Genomic DNA, 19,924 nt, shown 5'->3' on the forward strand with positions numbered 1-19,924 from the left:
ACTGGAGATTAGCGACGGTTGCATTTATTTACATTATATTTATCCCTGAAATTATAATCTTTCTCAATATATTTTTTGATTGAAAGAATATGAACCCCACAAGTGAGGGGGAGACTACTACTATGACTACTACTACTACAAATAATAATAATTAGTTGAACATTTTGTCAAGAAGTAATTCCATATAACAAGGCACAGCTTCTTCCATACAAGTTCTGCGTAGCTAATAAAATGCATCTAACTGATTCTAATTCATCGAATTAATCTAATTGTGTTGGAATTACATCTAACATTTCACGAAGTATTATCACTGCGATTTTCTCTGTTATTATAATAAAAAATGTTTAGCAAAATATACATTTTTATATTGTTTAATATGATAACCTTTACTATATATATATATATATATATATATATATATATATATATATATATATATATATATATATATATATATATGTGTGTGTGTGTGTGTGTGTGTGTGTGTATATGTATATATATATATATATATATATATATATATATAATATATATATATATTATATACACACATATATATAAAAAACCTGAGAACAAAATTAATATTAATCCTAGTTCATATTCATGATTCATATTAATCCTATTTTGCTTTCAATGTAATTCCACCCGGATAAATTTGATTTGAAATGCAATAATCCTTCACGAGAAATCCTTCGATGCCAAACATGGAAAATATAAACCTTGTGTGTAATATTCATTACCTTGATTTTTATACAGAATCTTTAAAAATCAATTAAAAAAATTAATTTATTTCTACTATTAATTATTTGACAGAACTGAAATCGACAGAACACTAAAATATGTCGTCACTGTAAGCATTGTCTACTATAATGTTATTGCTGTACTACTTTTTATTTATTTTCAATTCTTTTTTTGTTGAAATTGATGTTCTTAGTTCTGTTTTTAACATAGATGTTTTTTTTGTGCATATTACAGCAATACAAAAAAACCCATGTAGATGCAGTCATCCTTGCCCACCGCTTCATGGCACAATAAAAGCAACGTATATTTTATTCTCTAAACATTTTCGATTGAAGAAGCAATGACGAGGGGTGTGGCTCAATAACTTTATTGTCATGTCAATATCCCAGGTTTTTTCTGCAATTCCAGAGCATTTGACTCATGCACCATTTATCACCATGAAGCAACGGATTGACGTGAGAATGAGAATGAAAATGAAACGGACCCTTTCCTCAACATGCCCCAGAACCCTCAAGCCTGAAATGCCATCTTATTCATCCTTAACCTTTCCTCAAGAGTTCCTCAGGAGTCTTACACATCTTGAGCATCGTTCACGTCACGTAGGACCACCAGCAAACCGGAACGTCAGGAATCCATACTACTGCACTGGCATGCAAAGCTCAAAACAGACCTCCCGAGTACGCAAGACTGTAATAAACAGAGCCGTTTAACAAGGTAACACACATATTTAGCGTATTGGAGAGCGTTGAAGTCGGTATGTTTACAGCTGTAGCATTGTGTTAATAATTCATCACTAGTTGTTCTGACATCACTTGTTTCAGATTTACACTTCCTGCATAGTTTACATCTTTGCAAAGTCTTTCCTACTTTTATTTATTTATTTATTTTGAGTTATGGAAAAAAAAATAAGCATACTATAGTGTTCTAACAGTTTTTATGCTCGCATTGACTTTTTTCGCATTGGAGAACCGCGAAACCCTGATACATGACACGTCACACTCGACACACATATACACACAGTCAGTTTGCTGGTCATTTGTGCTCTCGCAGCAAAACTGTATAAAGTTGCTTGCTACAAGGCTCGTGTACCACTCTACACTGTGTTTACAGGAATATAAAGATCACTATGGCTGCAAGAGTTGCAATACAGTTGCTTTCCCCAGCCATTACTACAGTGAAATATGTTGAAATGGTATACCTATGAAGAAAAGGCAAAGCTCTTTTGAAAATTATTATTAATTATTATTATTATTATTATTATTCTACGTATTATAACTACTTGATTCAGCGCTCCTTCCTTTTTCCGCAGGATGCAGACGGGTTTCTCGCGGAGAAGCTTGTACGAGCTGGAACAGAGGCACAACAGACAATCCCAAACCATTCTTCAACACAGCCAAGATGTGACGTATACCCTAAAACAAAAAAGGACATATAGTAAGGGTTTAATACCGAAGTTCTGTATTCACTTACGCACAATTATCTGACCGTGATTCTGGCTCTGATATCGGCTCGAGTAAGGAACAGAATTAAGTCCAGCGCCACATCATATCACGCTCAAATATACGTCAAATGTCCCTGTAAATACACTCAGAATACTACAGAAAGCTAATATTAAATACATAAACGTGACACTATTAATCACTTAATTAACACTATCATCACATTTAAAGTCGACAGAAAGGCTACGGAGACGTTGTTTATCTCAAGGATTGAATTATTAATGGGACACATTTAAGAATTCACTCAAACTATAGCAGATGAGCGCTTAATTGGATTATCCTTCCAACCGTAGGAGTGTTTTCTTTCCAGGAGAACGCGTCAAATGAACAACAAAAAAAACACGTTGAATTTAAAGATTTAAAAAGGTTCGGATGATAATTGATATATATCCAAATGCAAAACACGTTACGATTCCATGACCTCGATTTAGTATGTCAGGGCTTCATAAACTGCCAGCGCACAAGCTATAAAATAAAAGGCCAAATAATAGGATGTGCTGGATCAAGTGCTATTTTATAAGCCATGAAATACTGAGGATGGACGTGATTAATGTGATTCGACTAAGAATATTCATGCAGAAGTGTATTAGAAATATACTAGACTCCGAATCGATCTTTATGGCAATACTTGTCATTATTCATATGGCATTGCTTTTATATTTATGTATACTATTTAGTTATTTCTTTGTAAAACAAAGAAAAGGCTACTTCCTTCTTTAGTCAGCATCCCAATCGTTTTCAGGCTTAAAGGCAAGTGTTTGCGCTTAAAAGCGGTGGTCTTGTTGCTGTTGAAAAAAATCTAGCATCGGATGATTTTGTTCAAGAGAAATCTGGCAACCCTGGAGGCGTGAACTACACGCAGGTGATTTGCATAATCTGAATAGGGCACACGTGTGTAACCCGAGTCTGAATACGAGAAACTTTCCCAGTGTAATTACTGACGTAGCTCTTTGTCATGTCCACCATGGACAATTCCTCCCCAGACCACAATGGAAGTTTTTTAAAAAATGGGTGAGGGTGCCCCCTGATGGTCCGGGGACGTCGACGTGACAGTCCACCATGGACAATTCTTCCCCAGACCACCAGAGGACACCCTCACCCATTTTTGAAAAAAACTTTCGTTGCGGTTTTTCTTGGACTTATCTTTCTTGGACTTATCATGGACTTAAGACGCAGACTCTGAAAACCCGACCGGTTTTTCGATCACCTGCTGCACTAGACAGTGAGCTTATCCATGCTCGGCCCGAGACCCTGGATGAGCGCCGAGTCTGCAGCGGTGCTGCTGAAGCTCTGGATCAGGTTTTTGTTGCAGTCCCCAGCTTTAGGATATGCAGCTTCTCCGGTGAGATGCAGGAGATCCAGCGCCTGGGGGTTCCTCATGAGGTTCTCTGAGCTCTCGCTGACAGGAGAGTATTCTTGCATCAGCTCCTCTCTAGAGACTGGGCTGAAAGAAGCAGCGAAAATATCACAAGGATGGAATAAAATGCTTGGGTGTTGTGCTGTTCTAGGAAAATAATCAATGATGCAACGGTGTGATGAAGTGTGATGATGAAGTGTGATGTCATCATTTTAGCAGTTTAGAATTCCATACAACGATCATACATTCATTTTCATCGTTAAACAAAAACACGTTTTTACACCATTTATTTTACACTAACGCAGTGTCATGCTTGTCACCACGGTGACAGCCTACCTGACATCCATGGACTGGACACCATCTGAAAGATCATCAGCCGCACTCCCCTTAGCTTCCAGAGGCTGTAAGGTTATCACGGGTGAGCCAGCCATGACGGACGAAGAGAATCCTCTCTTAAACTCGGCAAAAGTGGAGCTTTCTGAGGACCTGATGGAGGGACCATTAATCTGTCCAGCATCTAAAAAAAAAAAAATTGACACCATGTTACTTTATACCTCAAACACTAAAACAGCAATCATTTCCAGGTATGTTTGATTTCACCGAGTCGTTCATGCCACATTTCACTCTAATTTTCATATGATTTTATACTCCAGTCTCGTCTTGCATTGTTTGCTCAACAGGATCTCTTTCTATCCATCACACGCAACTTTCTCATTCGTAAACGATCATCTCTCGCTTATTGCATGTGAAATATACTGAAACTGAAATTCACTATATTACAGTAGGCTATATCATTGTGAAAAGTTTTGCCGTCTTCTACTAAGGAACGAATTTCACTGGAAACCCGAGTCAGTATTGTGGCAGTACTTGGGACAGCAACGTGTTGCTGCATCATAAAACATAAGAGCCAATCATGTTCCGGTATGCAAATGCAGGTTAGCAAAATGCTCCTCGTCTCCTGTTGTTCCACAGGTTTAACAATTTCTTTTTTTACGTAGAAGTCCAGGTCGATCTTTTGGAAATAAGGACTTTAACTACCAGTTCTAATGATGTCGAGAAAAGCTCTGATTTCAGATGCAAAAGTCGCGTATAGAACCTTTAACACGATTATGTTAATATTTGCAATTCAAGGTATGATTTCACAGTAAAGAACAATCAAGTCGAGATCTTATTAATACGATGTCTATTTTATCTAGCTATTGTAAATGATCAGTGGCCTATTCTAGAGCTTAAAATGCTACCTCAAGAAATCATTACAAAAAACAAACAAACCCTCATAAATCCTCATAAACCCTTACGAGTTGATTTTTCTGTGTTTATAGGATTATAACTTGGCTTTCAAGCAGTTGAACGGCCTATCATGTAGCTTAAAATATTAATCATGCTAGCATGTTAATCCCGAAGTCTTAAGGCTTACGAGACCTCGTTATAAAGAACGCTATGACAGAGAAGTGAGCATTCCTACAAACTCTTTTACTTCTCATAGCTTTTTTTTTTTTTTTTTTTAACTGTAACCTGGCTTTCAACCTGTGCTTGAAAGTGATGACAGTCCTTGCTAATTCTAATGCTATCACTATCACTATATCTATGTAACTTAAGCCACCATAGAATAATAGGTTCTGGTTAAATTTCCTTTCAAGACTGGTCCTTCGCAAAAAGTTCTGCGCTCTCACCTGCAGACTCCAAGACAGAGACCGACTCTATCACGGAGGAGCTTGACTCGACGTGCGTGTCATCTTTCTATTCAAACATGAAGTGGAAAAATTGGTGTTTCAGTGACTCATTTCACTTCTCAGGTGCTTATTTCTGAGGTTTTGAACGTGGGTGTGTGTGTGTGTGTGTGTATGTGAGTACCTTCGGCTCCACGTCAGTTTTCCTTGTCCTTTTCATGATCTCCTCGATGCGCTATAAGGCAGAAAAATCCGTTATTAAGTAAGGAATAAAACACGTTCGCAGTGATGTTCTGGGAAAATAATCAACGACAGGACAGGGTGGTGTGGAAAAAAAGAGATTCTTTTCCTCTAATGGCACATCCTGAACCCGTTTTATTGTGTTAATTAAAGAATGACACGAACGACCGTGTACTTTTTATCTGATTAGAGTTGCATACAACATTGTGAAACATTCATGTTCATGTTCGTTCCTGTTACCACTTCAGCTTTAAACCCGACTTACTTTTTTACCTTTCTCTTCCTCAAGTTAATAAAAAATAAAAAAACCCTGACAATGCAGGTTGTCACGTTACAGAGACGCCGGATTTAATTTTACTATTAAAAAGTGCTGATACTGGAGACTCCTTCCATAGATTTAAATAAATCTTAATAAATCTCCCTACGGGGCGCACGGTGGCTTAGTGGTTAGCACGTTCGCCTCCAGGGTCGGGGGTTCGATTCCCGCCGTGGCCCTGTGTGTGTGGAGTTTGCATGTTCTCCCCGTGCTGCGGGGGTTTCATCCGGGTACTCCGGTTTCCTCCCCCCAGTCCAAAGACATGCATGGTAGGCTGATTGGCATGTCCGAAGTGTCCATAGTGTATGAATGGGTGTGTGAATGTGTGTGTGAGAGTGTGCCCTGCGATGGATTGACACCCTGTCCAGGGTGTACACCGTCTTGTGCCCGATGCTCCCTGGGATAGACTCCAGGTTCCCCGTGACCCTGAAGGAAGGATAAGCAGTATAGAAGATGGATGGATGGAAATCTCCATACGGAAAACGTCGCACACATTTTTAATCTGTTTACGTGGAGCGTCCGCCGTACAAGTCCCCGTGTTAGTCCTTACTATAGGAACAATAATGTTTCAACGAGGTATTTTGATGTAAACAAACGTGTTTATTTTATTTCCTCTATTTGAATTGAGTAAACTGTAATTAGTGTCAAAGATAACTCCTTGTGTTGAAAACCTTTTGAACGGCAGTCTCATTAGGATTAGACAACATAACTAATCCTCGTTCAGTTTAGTTAGTACTGACTGACTATACTAAAAGCAACTGATAATTGATTTTATATTACATAGTTATAGAGCTTAACGCTGATTGGTAAACGAGCAGCTCGTTTAGTAAAATCAGACCGGATATAGAAGGAGGTTGCGTGTAATGCGTGCTCAGTGGAGATTTATTTAACGTGTTGGTGATATTATGGGTAAAATAAATAAATAAATAAATAAATAAATAAAAACCTTCTTCCTCTGCAGTCTCTCTTGCTCTTCCTGCAGTTTCAGCTGCTCTCTTTCTAGCTGCTTCCTCTCCGCCTCCCTCTGCACCCTCTGGTAAGCCTCCTCCCTCTATAACACACCGACACACACACACTGACATCACCATCCCAACCACACTGCCACAAAATCCATTTTTCGAAAGCAAACGAGGACATTTTGATGAATAAATGAGATTTAGTTATGGGTGACCTCTCTGTCCAGCTGATCCTGGAGGTCTTTCAAACGTCTTTCCTTCTGCCGCTTGTCATCTTCGTCTTTCTTCCTGCGTTCTTCCTCTTGCCTCTGCCGCTCCTTCTCCGCCTGCTGAGCCGCCTGCTCCTGTCGCTCCCGCTCCTCCGCCTGCTTCCTCTCAAACTCCTCGGCCTTAAGCCTAACCGAGACGGCAATCGAAGGTGCAGTTGGTAAATGCTTACGGAGCCTTTTAAACCTGGAATAATCCTATAGATTCAAAAATACTTTGGGGGGAAAAATACAAATTGGGATATTTTCACGCTGGGAACATGCAGATTTGGACATTTCAGAAATGAGTCCCGTACTGTCTTTATATACAGTATAAACGGACACCAAAAATGTCCTGTTGAATGACATGCAGTTTTTTTTTTAAACAAATCTGTTTATGTGTTGTGTCCACCGTATAGTCCCTGTGAATGAGCTGTTACTATAGAAACAATAACGTATTAGAATGAGCACATTAATGCAAATAAAGGTGGCTTAGATTGGAAGGTCGGGGGTTCAAGCTGCCACTGTTGGGCCCTTGAGCAAGGCCCTTAACGCTCTCTGCTCCAGGGGCAATCTATCATGGCTGACCCTGCACTCTCATCCCAGCTTCCTAACATGCTGGGATATGAAGAAAAGAATTTCACTGTGCTGTAATGTATATGTGACAAATAAAGACTCATTATCATTAAATATAAACCCGTGACCTGAGTCGACTGAGCTGCTGTCAGCACTTTCTGACCAATGAGGACGGAGCATTCAGTAGCGCTGCGGCATATATTGCGGTATGCGGTATATTGTTTACACCTCTCTTCTTCCAGTCGCTGTTTCTCCTCTTGTTCCTTCTGCACTCTGGCCAGCCGCCGTTTCTCAGCCAGCACTCTGGAGGCCTCCTCAGCATCAGTGGTTCCAGCTTTTCCAGTCGGAGTCACTGGAGACTCTGATATAATAATAAAACATCACACACATCAGTGCGTTTAGCATGCACCTCCGTCCAGCCAGAAAAATCTCCACAGATAAGAATAAGAAGCACTGAAAACACTTCAACAGGTGTAGCCTTCAGCTAAACCTGATCAGACACTATTTTATTAAACAGCCACGGAGATCTAGAAGCGTGCAAGAAAGTACAAGGCGTGGTGCGTGGCTCGATCGGCTAACTAGCTCCCTAGGTCGTGAATCAGGCTCGCTACACATTGGAACACTCAATGGATGACTCAATTTCCAGTCGTCTCAGGTGCTATTTCGGTGAACAGCCGTTCATGCACTCACATCAGGAGAACGAACCTTCTGCTTTAACTGTAATAAAAAACAAACGTATAAAATATTTAAGTTTTCTAAGTTTTCTAGGCTAGCTAGTGGATTTTTTAAAGTCGTTAGACTCAAACGAACGTCAAATAAATTTGAAAATTGCTAACGTAATGAGCAATCGTTCGAGAGCCACAACAACGATAACAAGCTACTTACATCCGTAGACGAAGTTGGCTGATTTATTTATTTATTTCTTTTCGAGCTAAGAATCTTCAGAAAACATGACATCTTTTCCAGTAAGGGAACATAGTAAGCATCGACACTTCCTGGTTTTTGCGGTGCATTGTGGGATTTTTTTAAGGGAGCGAATGTTCCAGCGCACTGGAACTGGAAGGATTTTGCGATTGTAGTGCCCTGACTGGATCTTCTAGATCTGGCTTCTCCCTTACAGATAGGGTGAGAAGCTCGGCTATCCGATAGGAACTCGGAGTAGAGCCGCTGCTCCTTTGCGTTGAAAGGAGCCAGTTGAGGTGGTTCGGGCACCTGGTAAGGATGCCCCCTGGGAGCCTCCCTAGGGAGGTGTTCCAGGCACGTTCAGCTGGGAGGAGACCTCGGGGAAGACCCAGGACTAGGTGGAGAGATTATATCTCCACACTGACCTGGGAACGCCTCGGGATCCTCAGTCAGAGCTGGTTAATGTGGCTCGGGAAAGGGAAGTTTGGGGTCCCCTGCTGGAGCTGCTGCCCCCGCGACCCGATTACGGATAAGTGGTTGAGGATGGATGGATGGATGGTGCCCTGACTACTGAACAAGGGAGCCGATTGAGACACACCCCATGGATTAGAGAGAAAACTAATCCATGAATACTGAATACTGTACAGACACACACACACGCTGCAAGTCGAAAGCCAGCTTAGTGCTTAGTCTGCTTCGTTCCAGTCACCTCGAAGACGTTACACAAGCCGAAGATTATTTCATCGTTTACGTCAATTTAATAAACATCCTAAACGTTGAACGTCCTGAAAGCAAAATGTAAAAACTCTAATAATGTCATTACTCCATCAGTCAACATCTTACCTCCGTTATGTCCGAGTTCTCTGCTTGTAGATTTGGGAATCTTTTCAGTCTTTGTTGTTTTCCTATCCAGAGTGCTGGAGTTTTTACTCTCCAGTCCTTTGTCCTCTCCATCCAGCCTCTTGTTGCTCTCTGCACCCGGGGTCACGGCTCTGTGCCTCATAGGTGAGCTGGGGTATTGGCCGGGAGAACACGGAGACTGGATACGGCTCTTACATGACCTGGACCTTAATTAGAGCACAGAGGACAAGGTTTTCATGCAAACACTGCACAAGCAGAAACTGAGCCATATTCAGAGTTACGCATACTGTGTGAGGATTCAGTACAAAAATTTAGGCATGTTCGTATTCAGACCTCGGGTGTAACTACAGACAGTTGTACGAGAGTTAAGTACCGAGTAATCAAGCTCGGTTTAGTATCCTGGTTTTATTTTCCTTTATTAAATTCTCTTGCTTGTATGGTACATCGTACTTCTTAAATTTAGTCCGCATTTTCTATCCCTGAAAGCGCTATTTACTCTCTTATACATACATGAATTCACAGATGCCGAGGATTGGCTAGTCTCGCTGTGATTGACAGGGGAGAGAGAGCGAGAGAGAGAGAGAGAGAGAGAGAAAGAGAGAAAGAGAGAATGTCCCTCCCACCCAGAGAGCACATCCAACTTTGCTCTCAAAATTCCAGGGCATGGACGTCAGGATTTGAACTCGTGTTCTTTCGCTACGTAAATATTAACCCAACTTATAGACTTAAGTCGTCGAGTCTGAATACAGCCCAATGCGATGAGAGAAGGAAAAACAGAAAACGTGACTGTGTTTGATCTGAAGCAAACCTTTTGGGTGTACTGGGCTTCTTGCAGCCAGCTAAGCTCTTGGTGGGCGTCATGGGAGATTCGAGTTGCTTTGCTGAGGACTCAGTGACCACGCCGGCTTGTTTCTCTGTCTGTGAATGACAAATATTACTTTCTGCTGCTGTGTCATTTGCACTTCCATAAAACAGTGTTATTCCCAAGCCTCGTTTTTAGTCTGCTTTAGTGCGTCATCTCACCCGGATGCTATACATTTGTACCTGTGAAGCGCTAATAAACGAATAAGTTGAAATATTGATCTGCGCATGGATGTGGCAGCTTGAAGAGCTGAAAAAAAAGAGAAAAAAAAAGCTCTGAAGCAGGAAACACCACGATCAGAGCAATGCGGTTGCTAGGAGACCGTCTCCTTGGTGGTTTGGATCCTACAGTTTTGCCTGTTGAATAATCTGAATCTTAAAATCTGAGCCGTGGAACAAAAAATGGATTTGGAAAAGAACAAAGTAAACAGCTGAGGTACTGAGCGGCTGACCTGGGGGGTTTTGGGGGTCGTGGCGGCCCCTTGGGATTCCTCCAATGGTCCAGATGGGGAGCTGGTCTTCCTGCGCTCGGCTCTGCTCGGTGAGGCCTTATACGGAGACCTGTGGGGGCTGGGTGAGGCTAAACGAGGACAAAGGAACGACAGCGGAGGGTCAGAGGTCATACAGGGATGATGAGAGGACAGAATAATGGCTGATGTTTGGTAGTGGAATGAATTACACTTGCCTCTCCCTCTTGTTTGTGCTAAAGCAGCTGAGGAGTTAGAGGAGGAAAGGCAGGCGATCAGGTCCAGCTCTGGACAGTCCGGCGGAATCATGAAGTCTGGTACTGCAGAGAGAGGGAAAGAGAGAGAGAGAGAGAGAGAGAGAAAGAGAGAGAGAGGGGGGCATTGTGGGAAGTCAGAGACCACTGAAATGCTCAGGGAAAGTCATTTTGAGACCCGATTGGAGCTGTGATTAGTGTTAATTAGGGAAAGAAAACAAAAAGTACAAACATCTAACTTTATTATCTGACAAATCTGTCGTTTTGAACACTTGTCAACACATTAACCGTATTAAATACAGTTAAGTGCAAAAGTTTGTACACCCTTAGGGCCAAATGCCAAAGACAAACAAACATAATTAATAACATCAAGAGCATTGTGTTTCATTACAACGGTCTAATAGTGTGTTTTAAATATTAACGGTGAAAAAAATGGTCCCACCCACCACAAAATGGTCAAGTGACAGTTCAAAGGCACATCCTATTGCACGTGGACGGCTTTATTCCTGAAGGAGTCTCCAGAGTCAGGTGAAAGTAAAGAAACGACAGCTTTACTAAATGTGATGTAATGCCTAATTACAGGAAAACTGCAGATCTGGCAACACTGCTTGCTGTGTTTAACTAACTTATCGCAATCATTTGTTTCATGCGTTTGCTCTGATTGGCTGCAGGTGCAGTTCTAATATCAGCCATATCAGATTCGGGATCATTTTCTGATAATATCAGACAATCTTCGACTATCACCCTGCTCTAATATCTAGTATCAGCGTTCATGGGGATTGGTGGAGTGATGTCATTGCTGTGACATGGATTTGCCTAAATATAATTAATCAACACACGAAGCATCCACCCTCCAGCCCCTTTGTCCCATCCCCTCAGCACTGAACCAGCACTGCAGCGCCAAGCTGATCCTGCACATCCGCCCTTCCACATGCGCAGGGAACAGGATACAGATCTGCCTCTGGCTACGTTCACTCTGTCCTAATGATTAATTACATTCAGTGGGTTTTATTTTCAAGAAATGTTCCAGTGGCACATGATCCACATTTACAAGCATTACAGAGGAGAAAGTGTAAAAATGTATAGGCATGAAAAAAACATCACAAACAGAAAAGCCTGAGAAACAGCACAAAGAACACAATAGAGCATGACATCAGACACATAACATGTGGTGAGTAACCCCCCCAGCTTGGCTTGGCGCTGCAGTGCTGGTTCACATTTACAAGTATTACAGAGGAGAAAATGTAAAAATGTATAGACATGAAATAAACATCACAAACAGAAAAGCCTGAGAAACAGCACAAAGAACACAATAGAGCATGACATCAGACATATAACATGTGGTGAGTAACCGCTCCCCCCCCCACACACACACACACATAGAATATACTGTAGCATAACGGCAAAGACGACGACGACACACAAAGCAGCTGTAGATTAGTACCGGCTTTGGATTGGTTGGCAGACAGGAGAGAAGCAGGCTCATTGGCTAAGATGGAGGAAGCAGCAGAAGAGGGCGGGGCAATCTTAGGATTACCTACGCAGCAGGTGATGCAGAGCAGAGAAAGCACAGGTTTATGTGTTCACATAAACACACTTCACACATTCACATACTTCAGTTACTTCAGTTCATGCTAAGGAGTTAGTTTACTGTCAAAAGCAGTCACACATGAACGCAACAGCGAAACAGTCATTTGACAAATCCTGCCTTTTAGGAGCATACGTAATTGTACGGCACGTAATTGTAGCTTAAAAGCTATTCCTAAACACCTTGTTACTCAGGGACATCACATAACCAATTCCCAAACATTTGTAAAAAAACAAACAAAAAACACAACAGCCAATCAGAAAACACATCAAGAAGAAGGCCGAAAGGGGAGGTCCTTACTGAACAGCACACACCCGTTCCTGATTGGACACTGCGTATGATTATAAGGGGGAAAAAATACACTTTTTCAGTCTGTAAACTAGTCAGCCTAGAGGAAATCACTTAAAGTGCACCTATTATGCTTTTTCAGATATTACTTTTCATTTAGCGTGCTATAGAGCTGTTTGTGAATGTAAAAAAGTCTGCAAAGTTTCAAAAATCAAAGCACACGACAGACGGCGTTATCGACTCCCAAACGAAGGAACCGATTCTGAACAGCTAAAACGAGTCCTTAGTGGTTCCAGACTTACTTCCTGTACTAACCTACGTAGGTTTGTAACAAAAATCCCCGTCTCTCGTCTTCATAGGCTGCTCGCTGACAGCGGTAGACCAATCACAACAGACTGGGACATTTGACCAATCAGATCAGAGTATGCTCTCTGAAAGGAAGCGTTTAGAATGAATCCTTTAGAACGAATCATTTAATGAGACGTTTGTGACACTGGGAATAAAAGGTAATGCTGTAATTTAAATTATGAGCACGTTAAAGTGTTTTTTGACCTCGGATGCATGTTAATCTATTGTATGAGACCGTTAAAACAAAATTAGGCATGTTTCAAAACCATAATAGGTGCACTTTAACGCTGAGTTACTTAAGTCATTATAGTAGGGAGTATTTATTTCTTCCAAATAACCTGAGGTTTGTATACGTGAATTAGTCAACAGAGTAAACAAATGAACATAATACGAAGGCCCGTGATCAATATAAGCATAAATAAATGCTTCAGGCCGTTTTGTGCTATGTCTCAGACTGGCACGTGTCAACAGCCAATCAGCAGAATGCATGTGATCTTCTTCAATAAGGACCGCCCCTTTCCATTTTGAGTTAATGTCAGCGTGTTACTGATGTTGCTATCGCATTTTCACATTGTGTTGTGTACTTGGATTGTTTGTGTTTTGCACTTAGACAACCGTAAAGTGGATATATATATATATATATATATAAATAATAATGTTTTTAAAAAGTCGACACACCCCTGTTAAAACTGCAGGTTTTCTGTGATGTAAAAAGCTAAACCAAGATAACTCATGCCAGATCTGTTTTTCCGTTAGGATTTAGGTCTGGGCTCTGAGTGGACCATTCCAAAACGATGCTCTTCGTCTTCTGAAGCCGCTCCTTTGTTGGCTCGGATTTGCGTCGTTCAGGTTGATACCGTGCTGAAAGGTGACATTTTTCTTCAGCTGTCTAACAGAGGCCTGCAGGTTTTGTGCCAAACATGATAGCTTGATATTTGAAGTGATGCATGTTTCCATCGAGCTTGACTAGAGCTCCAGTCCCAGCTGAAGAATACCAGCTCCATAGTGTGATGCTGCCACCACCATGCTTCACCTTGCTGTTGGTGTATGGTGTTCTCCGGGTGATAAGCTGCCTTGTTTTTGTGCCAAACATACAGTATCTTTTAAAATTATGCCCAAAATGTTCTACCTTGTGCTTATCAAACCATAACACATTTTGGGTGATTTACACTAAGGTGGGCTTAAATGGATTCAGGGGTTTTTTTGTTGTGAGAAAGGGCTTCTGTCATGCCTCCCTACCCCAGAGCCTAAACAGATAAAGAATACAAGAGATTGTTGTGACATGCAGGGAGTCACCATGACTTGCCAGATATTCCTGCAGCTCCTTTAACGGTGCCGTAGGTCTCCTGGCAGCCTCCCTGACGTTTCTTCGTCTTGTCCATTCGTCAATTTTGGAGGGACGTCATGTTCTTGATAATGTTTCCACTTACTGATGAAGGCTTCCACGCTTTTCCACGCTACAGTTAACGTTCCGGAGCTTCTTTTGTCTCCCTCTCCGGATCAATATCTTTCAACGACGAGATCCCGTACATCTCTTGTAAGACCATGGCTTCAGCAGTCAGATGAAGGCAAAAAGATGTCAAGAAAATCCAAAAGAAACAGCTGATCTTTATCCGGGGGTGAATCTGAATCCTGTTATTGATGAAAAGGCGTGTGATAATTACTTTTGAACGTGAGCCGGAACGTGATAGGTTCGTTCCGAGCACAGCGACATACTGTATCCCATTATAAAAGGGTGTGCATGCTTGTGCAACCAGATTAATGAACGTTTTGATCTTCTTCTAGTTGGTTCTCACTTAAATCTTATCGGTTGTTCGTCACGTTATAGCCGGAAAAAGATCCGACATGATTTATCTCGTTGTCCTGCCATTTTAACTGCAGCGTGTACGCAGAGATGTTTAGGTCAGGCCTACAGACACGCCTGAACACGGATTTATGAACTCATCGTCGAATTCAGGTACATACATTTGACAGACAAAATGACTCCGCAGGCCTCCGAATCACTGTAAAACCGTTCAGAAATGACATGATGAAATAGCGTGATGAAATATTAATCGGCTCATCAGCAAAATGCTGGAGAACAAGTGCACTTGATGAGTTTTTTGAGACAAGCTGGATTGGTAATATGATCTGCACTGGGGGGGGGAAGGAACGTTCATCCTGATGATGAGCTCAGGTTATCTCAGAGCAGCTTTCTAGTTTTCTAGAAGCAAAGAGAACCCAATATGAAGTCGGATCGATGTACCTCTCTTTATATGTTTGTACGTTTACACCGTGCATCGACTCGCGCGTCGTGTGGGCCGATCGTGGGGCTTCGGTCTCTCGGACAGGGTGAATTATTAACGTCGTTATGAATGCACCACGGAGTCGAGTCCGGGTGGTGCTACTGTGTCTCTCTCGCTGTCTCTGCTTTGTGGAAAAGCACACGAGAGGGTTTCTCTGATGACGGGCAGGGCGGCTAAATGCCATTCTGTTAAAGGAGTGACGAGAGACAAAATGGAGATTTCGTCCACGGCAAAACGCAGACAATGATATTTAGGAGGAGGGGGATGTTTTTAAGAGGGACGCCGGAGTTTATTCAGCATCCGAGTCACTATGAATTGCTAATCAGGTCTAACCTTGAGCTTCTTTAGAGATATCAGCAACACACACACACACACACGCACGCACAGACGCCACCTTTTTCTGCCAAACTGCATCACTTCTAACGCTGTGCTACTGCAGTTTGTTAGGTAACACCTACACCGGCTCGGGCATCTTAAAAACCACAAAAATCCACCCCTGCATTGCAGCGTACACACCCTGTGTTACATGCTCTCATCCTCCTCCTCCTTCCCCGGGGAAATTTCGGACTCACCCTCGCAGGCTCGTGGCGGGCCGCCCCATGTCCAGCGCTTGGGTCTCTGCTCCAGCGGGGGGCCGCGGTCCTCCGAGCGCCGCATCAGCTCCTCCAGGTGCTCCTGCTCATTGCGTTCCAAAACAGGGAAGACCAGATTCTCTCTGACTGAGCTGTCACTGCGGCGCCGCGAGGACGGAGACAAGGCCGGCTGATGCTCCATGCCAACCGCCTCCCACCCTCACGTTCACACACACACACTCACACACACACGCTCACAGAGATGCACAACGTCTCTTCCTCACTGACTACTGGATAATAACAAGGAAGGGCCTTGCCCTGTTAGTGTGTGTGTGTCTCCGTCCCTCTCTCTCTGTCGCTCTCTCTCTCTTGCTCGCTCTCTCTCTCTCTCTCTCTCAGGTGATGGAGTGCACAGCTACACAGAAACGAATATGGCATAGAAACCCCGCCCAGACCCCTCCCTTCATCCCCCCAGATGCACTCGGCTGTTCAAACATACGCACACGCTCACACACACACAGACTCACAGTGTAGCTATGGTAATGGCACAGGTCACATCAGTGCTATCTGTAATCTCTCTCTCTCTCTCTCTCTCTCCTCGTCTCTCTCGTCCTGCTTGTTCTTGTTTTCCATTTACTCACTGGCTGCATTTCCTCTCTAAAATTAACTCTTTAAGTGCCCCAGTGGCACAGATTCCAACAATATATTCATTACATACACTATATACACAACGCATTCTATACATACTGTAGATTAACACATCAAATCTGTTCAATCATATTATATATGTAAGCCAAAGATGGAAAAGGATTCAATAAAAACCACAAACACACACACAACAATAACAAAAAAGGGGGGAAACACATGCCACTATGGTTTCCTATGTCGTTTTTATTATATTAGGTTATTAAGTTTTGTTTAAGAATAATCCATCCATCCATCTTCTATACCGCTTATCCTTCCTTCAGGGTCACGGGGAAACTTGGAGCCTATCCCAGGGAGCATCGAGCACAAGGCGGGGTACACCCTGGACGGGGTGCCAATTGTTTAAGAATAATGTAAAACATATATTTTGGAAAGGATGAACATATTTTCAGCCCAGTAAAATGTCATTCAGTACAACAAAAGATCTGTTCTACAGCAAGTCTGTTCTAAGAGTAGTCAGGACACTGTTGCGTTTCTGTATGTAGAGTATCATGACTCTGTGTTTAAAATAAAATATATATAAATACAGTTACAGTTGCTGTTATTCATATATATATATATATATATATATATATATATATATATATATATATATAAAGAATTTCAAATTGACTTATTAACAATAAAAATAACAATATAACAGCTCGTGAAAATGTTATTATTTTTTTTTAATTCTGCCAAATAATGATAAATAAAGAAAAATTAATCCTAAGAAATAAATAATTTAAACTATTTATTATAAGCAAAAATATTATATAAATAAAACAAAAATATTATTGAAAAAAAAATCTTAGTCAATAGCAGTAATATTTGATTTTATTATTGAATGCCGCTGTTATAACGTATACGACTGAACACCCTTCATGACTTTGACCCATATATTGCATCTCTAGTTCTACATTTTCACCATCACCATCCACTAGTCAGATCAACTAGACGAGACGGGACGACTGTAACTAAATCGCACTTTATTTTCTGTTTCTCTTGCTCGTGTGTACACATTTAAAGCAGCGAAGGTTTCAGATATGGATTTATTCTGATGCCACTGCAGAGGAAGTCAGAGCAAATCAATGTGAAGGCAGCGCACTAGCCAACAACAGAGTCATCTAAAGTAAGACTTTACACACACACAGCATTAAAACCCCGTACTGGAGCAAGCGCGTCGATCCGACATCAATCCAACAGCATGGATGGACGGTTTCAGACGCACTGCTTTGTTAAAGGTTGTTTGACACAGACCCGGGGCCTTTCTCATAAAATAACATCTTTGTTACATTTAGAAATTACTCATTGCATTAAATCATAAACGATGCCGAGTGAGTCAGTAACTCATTGTGATTTTATGCACCTGCCAGCGTGCAGTGGATATCGGGAACGGTGAGGTCATCACGCCATGCCGGAGCGAATGATCGTTAACATGGGGGATGGTCATGCAATGTTTTCAATCAATAAACACAATGAAATCCACCGTAAGCTCCGCCCCTGTCTGTAAAGGTCCTCTTATTGAATAATAAATAGCCAATAGGACGTCGAATGTGTTTGGCTTCTTTTCTAGCATCATGCTATTACATACTGGCATACTGTAGCTGCTTTATCCATTATAAGGACATTTAAAGGTGCAGTCTGTAATGTTTACAAGTCTTTCTAGATTTGTTCTAATCATTTAACTTCAAAGATATTTTTGTAGAAAATGTGATTTGGCATATTTCCCTGATGAGAGCTCTCTAATTTTATTTTTTATTTCAAGATCCTGTAAATAAAATAATAATAATTCTGGCCCTGAAATTAGCTCCGCCCCTAGCTAGAACATCCCAGCATTTCAGCTTTTATTTTAAAGGCATTCAAAGTTTTAACAGAGATGGTGGAGTCAGTTGGAAGCACCTTTAGGTTCTGGCGTTGCGGTTCTAAATGATGCTCATTGTGTCACTCGTTATACACCCAACTATTTAAAGCTGCGGTCTTTAATACTTAGATGTGTTTCTAGATCTGAACTACACACACTATTTCAAGGAAACTCTGGATAATATGTGATTATGCAACACTACAGTGCAGTAGATCGCTCTGTTGTTCTTCATTTTAGAAAATAATAATAATAAATTTTCTGGCCCTCAAATTAGCTCCGCCTTGATCTGAAAAAGAGGGCAGGGCAGCTCTGTAGCTTTTACTTAAAAAGGAACTTACTTAAGAGGTTTACTTAAGAGTTTTAACAGAAGGGGTTGAGTCAGGTTCGTTTGCGCTAATAGGAAAATGCACCGAGAAATTCTAATTGTATACAATTATTATACATCCGTAATATTTAAAGGTGCAGTCTGTAATATTTTAAAGTGTTTCAGGACTTGTACTAATCGTATTATTTCAAAGATACTATGGACAAAATATGATTTGCAATAGTGCCGAGCAGCAGATCTCTGTATTCTCTTAATTTCCTGCTTCTGTTTCAATTATTCTGGCTCACAAATGAGCTCTACCCCCAGCCAGGAAAGAGTGGCTCAGTTCTGTAGCTTTCACTTATCAACATTTTAACAGAGCGTTTAATCGGACAGCACGACTAAAGCTTATTAATTATAACATTTAAACCGGACATTATAAACATCCTCAACTTGTACCACATGACCCATGAGCCCAAGCTCAAGCGGGGATAAGGATGAAACAGACAGATGAAGAAAATAAGGTAAAAAATGAATAAGAGTGATGACAGGACATGTGAGGCACTGACCTTCTCCTCCTCACCACGCTGCCTCCTCTTCTGCTCCACAGCAGCTCTGCGACGCTCCTCTCTCTGCCGCTGCTCCTCCAGACGCCTCCCTCGCTCCTCCAGGGAGCGCTCATACTGCTTACGGGAGCGCTGCTCCTTCTCCAACAGCTCCTTCTCCCGAGATGCTGTACACACACGGTGAACGTGGGTATATCGAAATAACGGCAGACCATCTCTGCATTCCATCACGTTTTTTCACGCCCACCCATAGTGCTGTTCCAACACTATGTTAGCTCAAGTGTAGTTTGAAGTACTATTTTGGAAGATTTGGACTTTACTCAATTGGTATTGAAAATGAATATTTAAAGTAAATTTTCAATAGGAAAAAAAAACAACTTTTTAATCTTTACTTTCATCTTGACCTTCAAAATCCTCATTACAAATATCAGACACCAGGATATCGTTCTTTCTTTTTTTCCCCTTCCTTCTTAGTACGT

General features: G+C 41.5%; 1 protein-coding gene across 1 annotated transcript; it reads right to left on the bottom strand.

Moving 5' to 3' along the window:
• Positions 1–1,932: 1,932 nt before the first annotated feature.
• Positions 1,933–19,697, bottom strand: map7d2b (MAP7 domain containing 2b). The gene is made up of 14 exons (XM_053610935.1): positions 19,449–19,697; positions 16,028–16,130; positions 12,391–12,483; positions 10,678–11,012; positions 10,173–10,282; positions 9,347–9,570; positions 7,829–7,961; positions 6,995–7,175; positions 6,770–6,874; positions 5,452–5,502; positions 5,271–5,337; positions 3,934–4,114; positions 3,448–3,684; positions 1,933–2,153 (listed from the first exon to the last, which is right to left on the bottom strand). Exons 1-13 carry the CDS (start codon positions 19,671–19,673, stop codon positions 3,456–3,458), a joined length of 2,037 nt encoding a protein of 678 aa, XP_053466910.1. The 5' UTR covers positions 19,674–19,697; the 3' UTR covers positions 1,933–2,153; positions 3,448–3,455.
• Positions 19,698–19,924: the final 227 nt, after the last annotated feature.

Source organism: Ictalurus furcatus, chromosome 23 (genome assembly GCF_023375685.1).
Source record: "Ictalurus furcatus strain D&B chromosome 23, Billie_1.0, whole genome shotgun sequence".
Taxonomy (NCBI): Eukaryota; Metazoa; Chordata; class Actinopteri; order Siluriformes; family Ictaluridae; genus Ictalurus; species Ictalurus furcatus.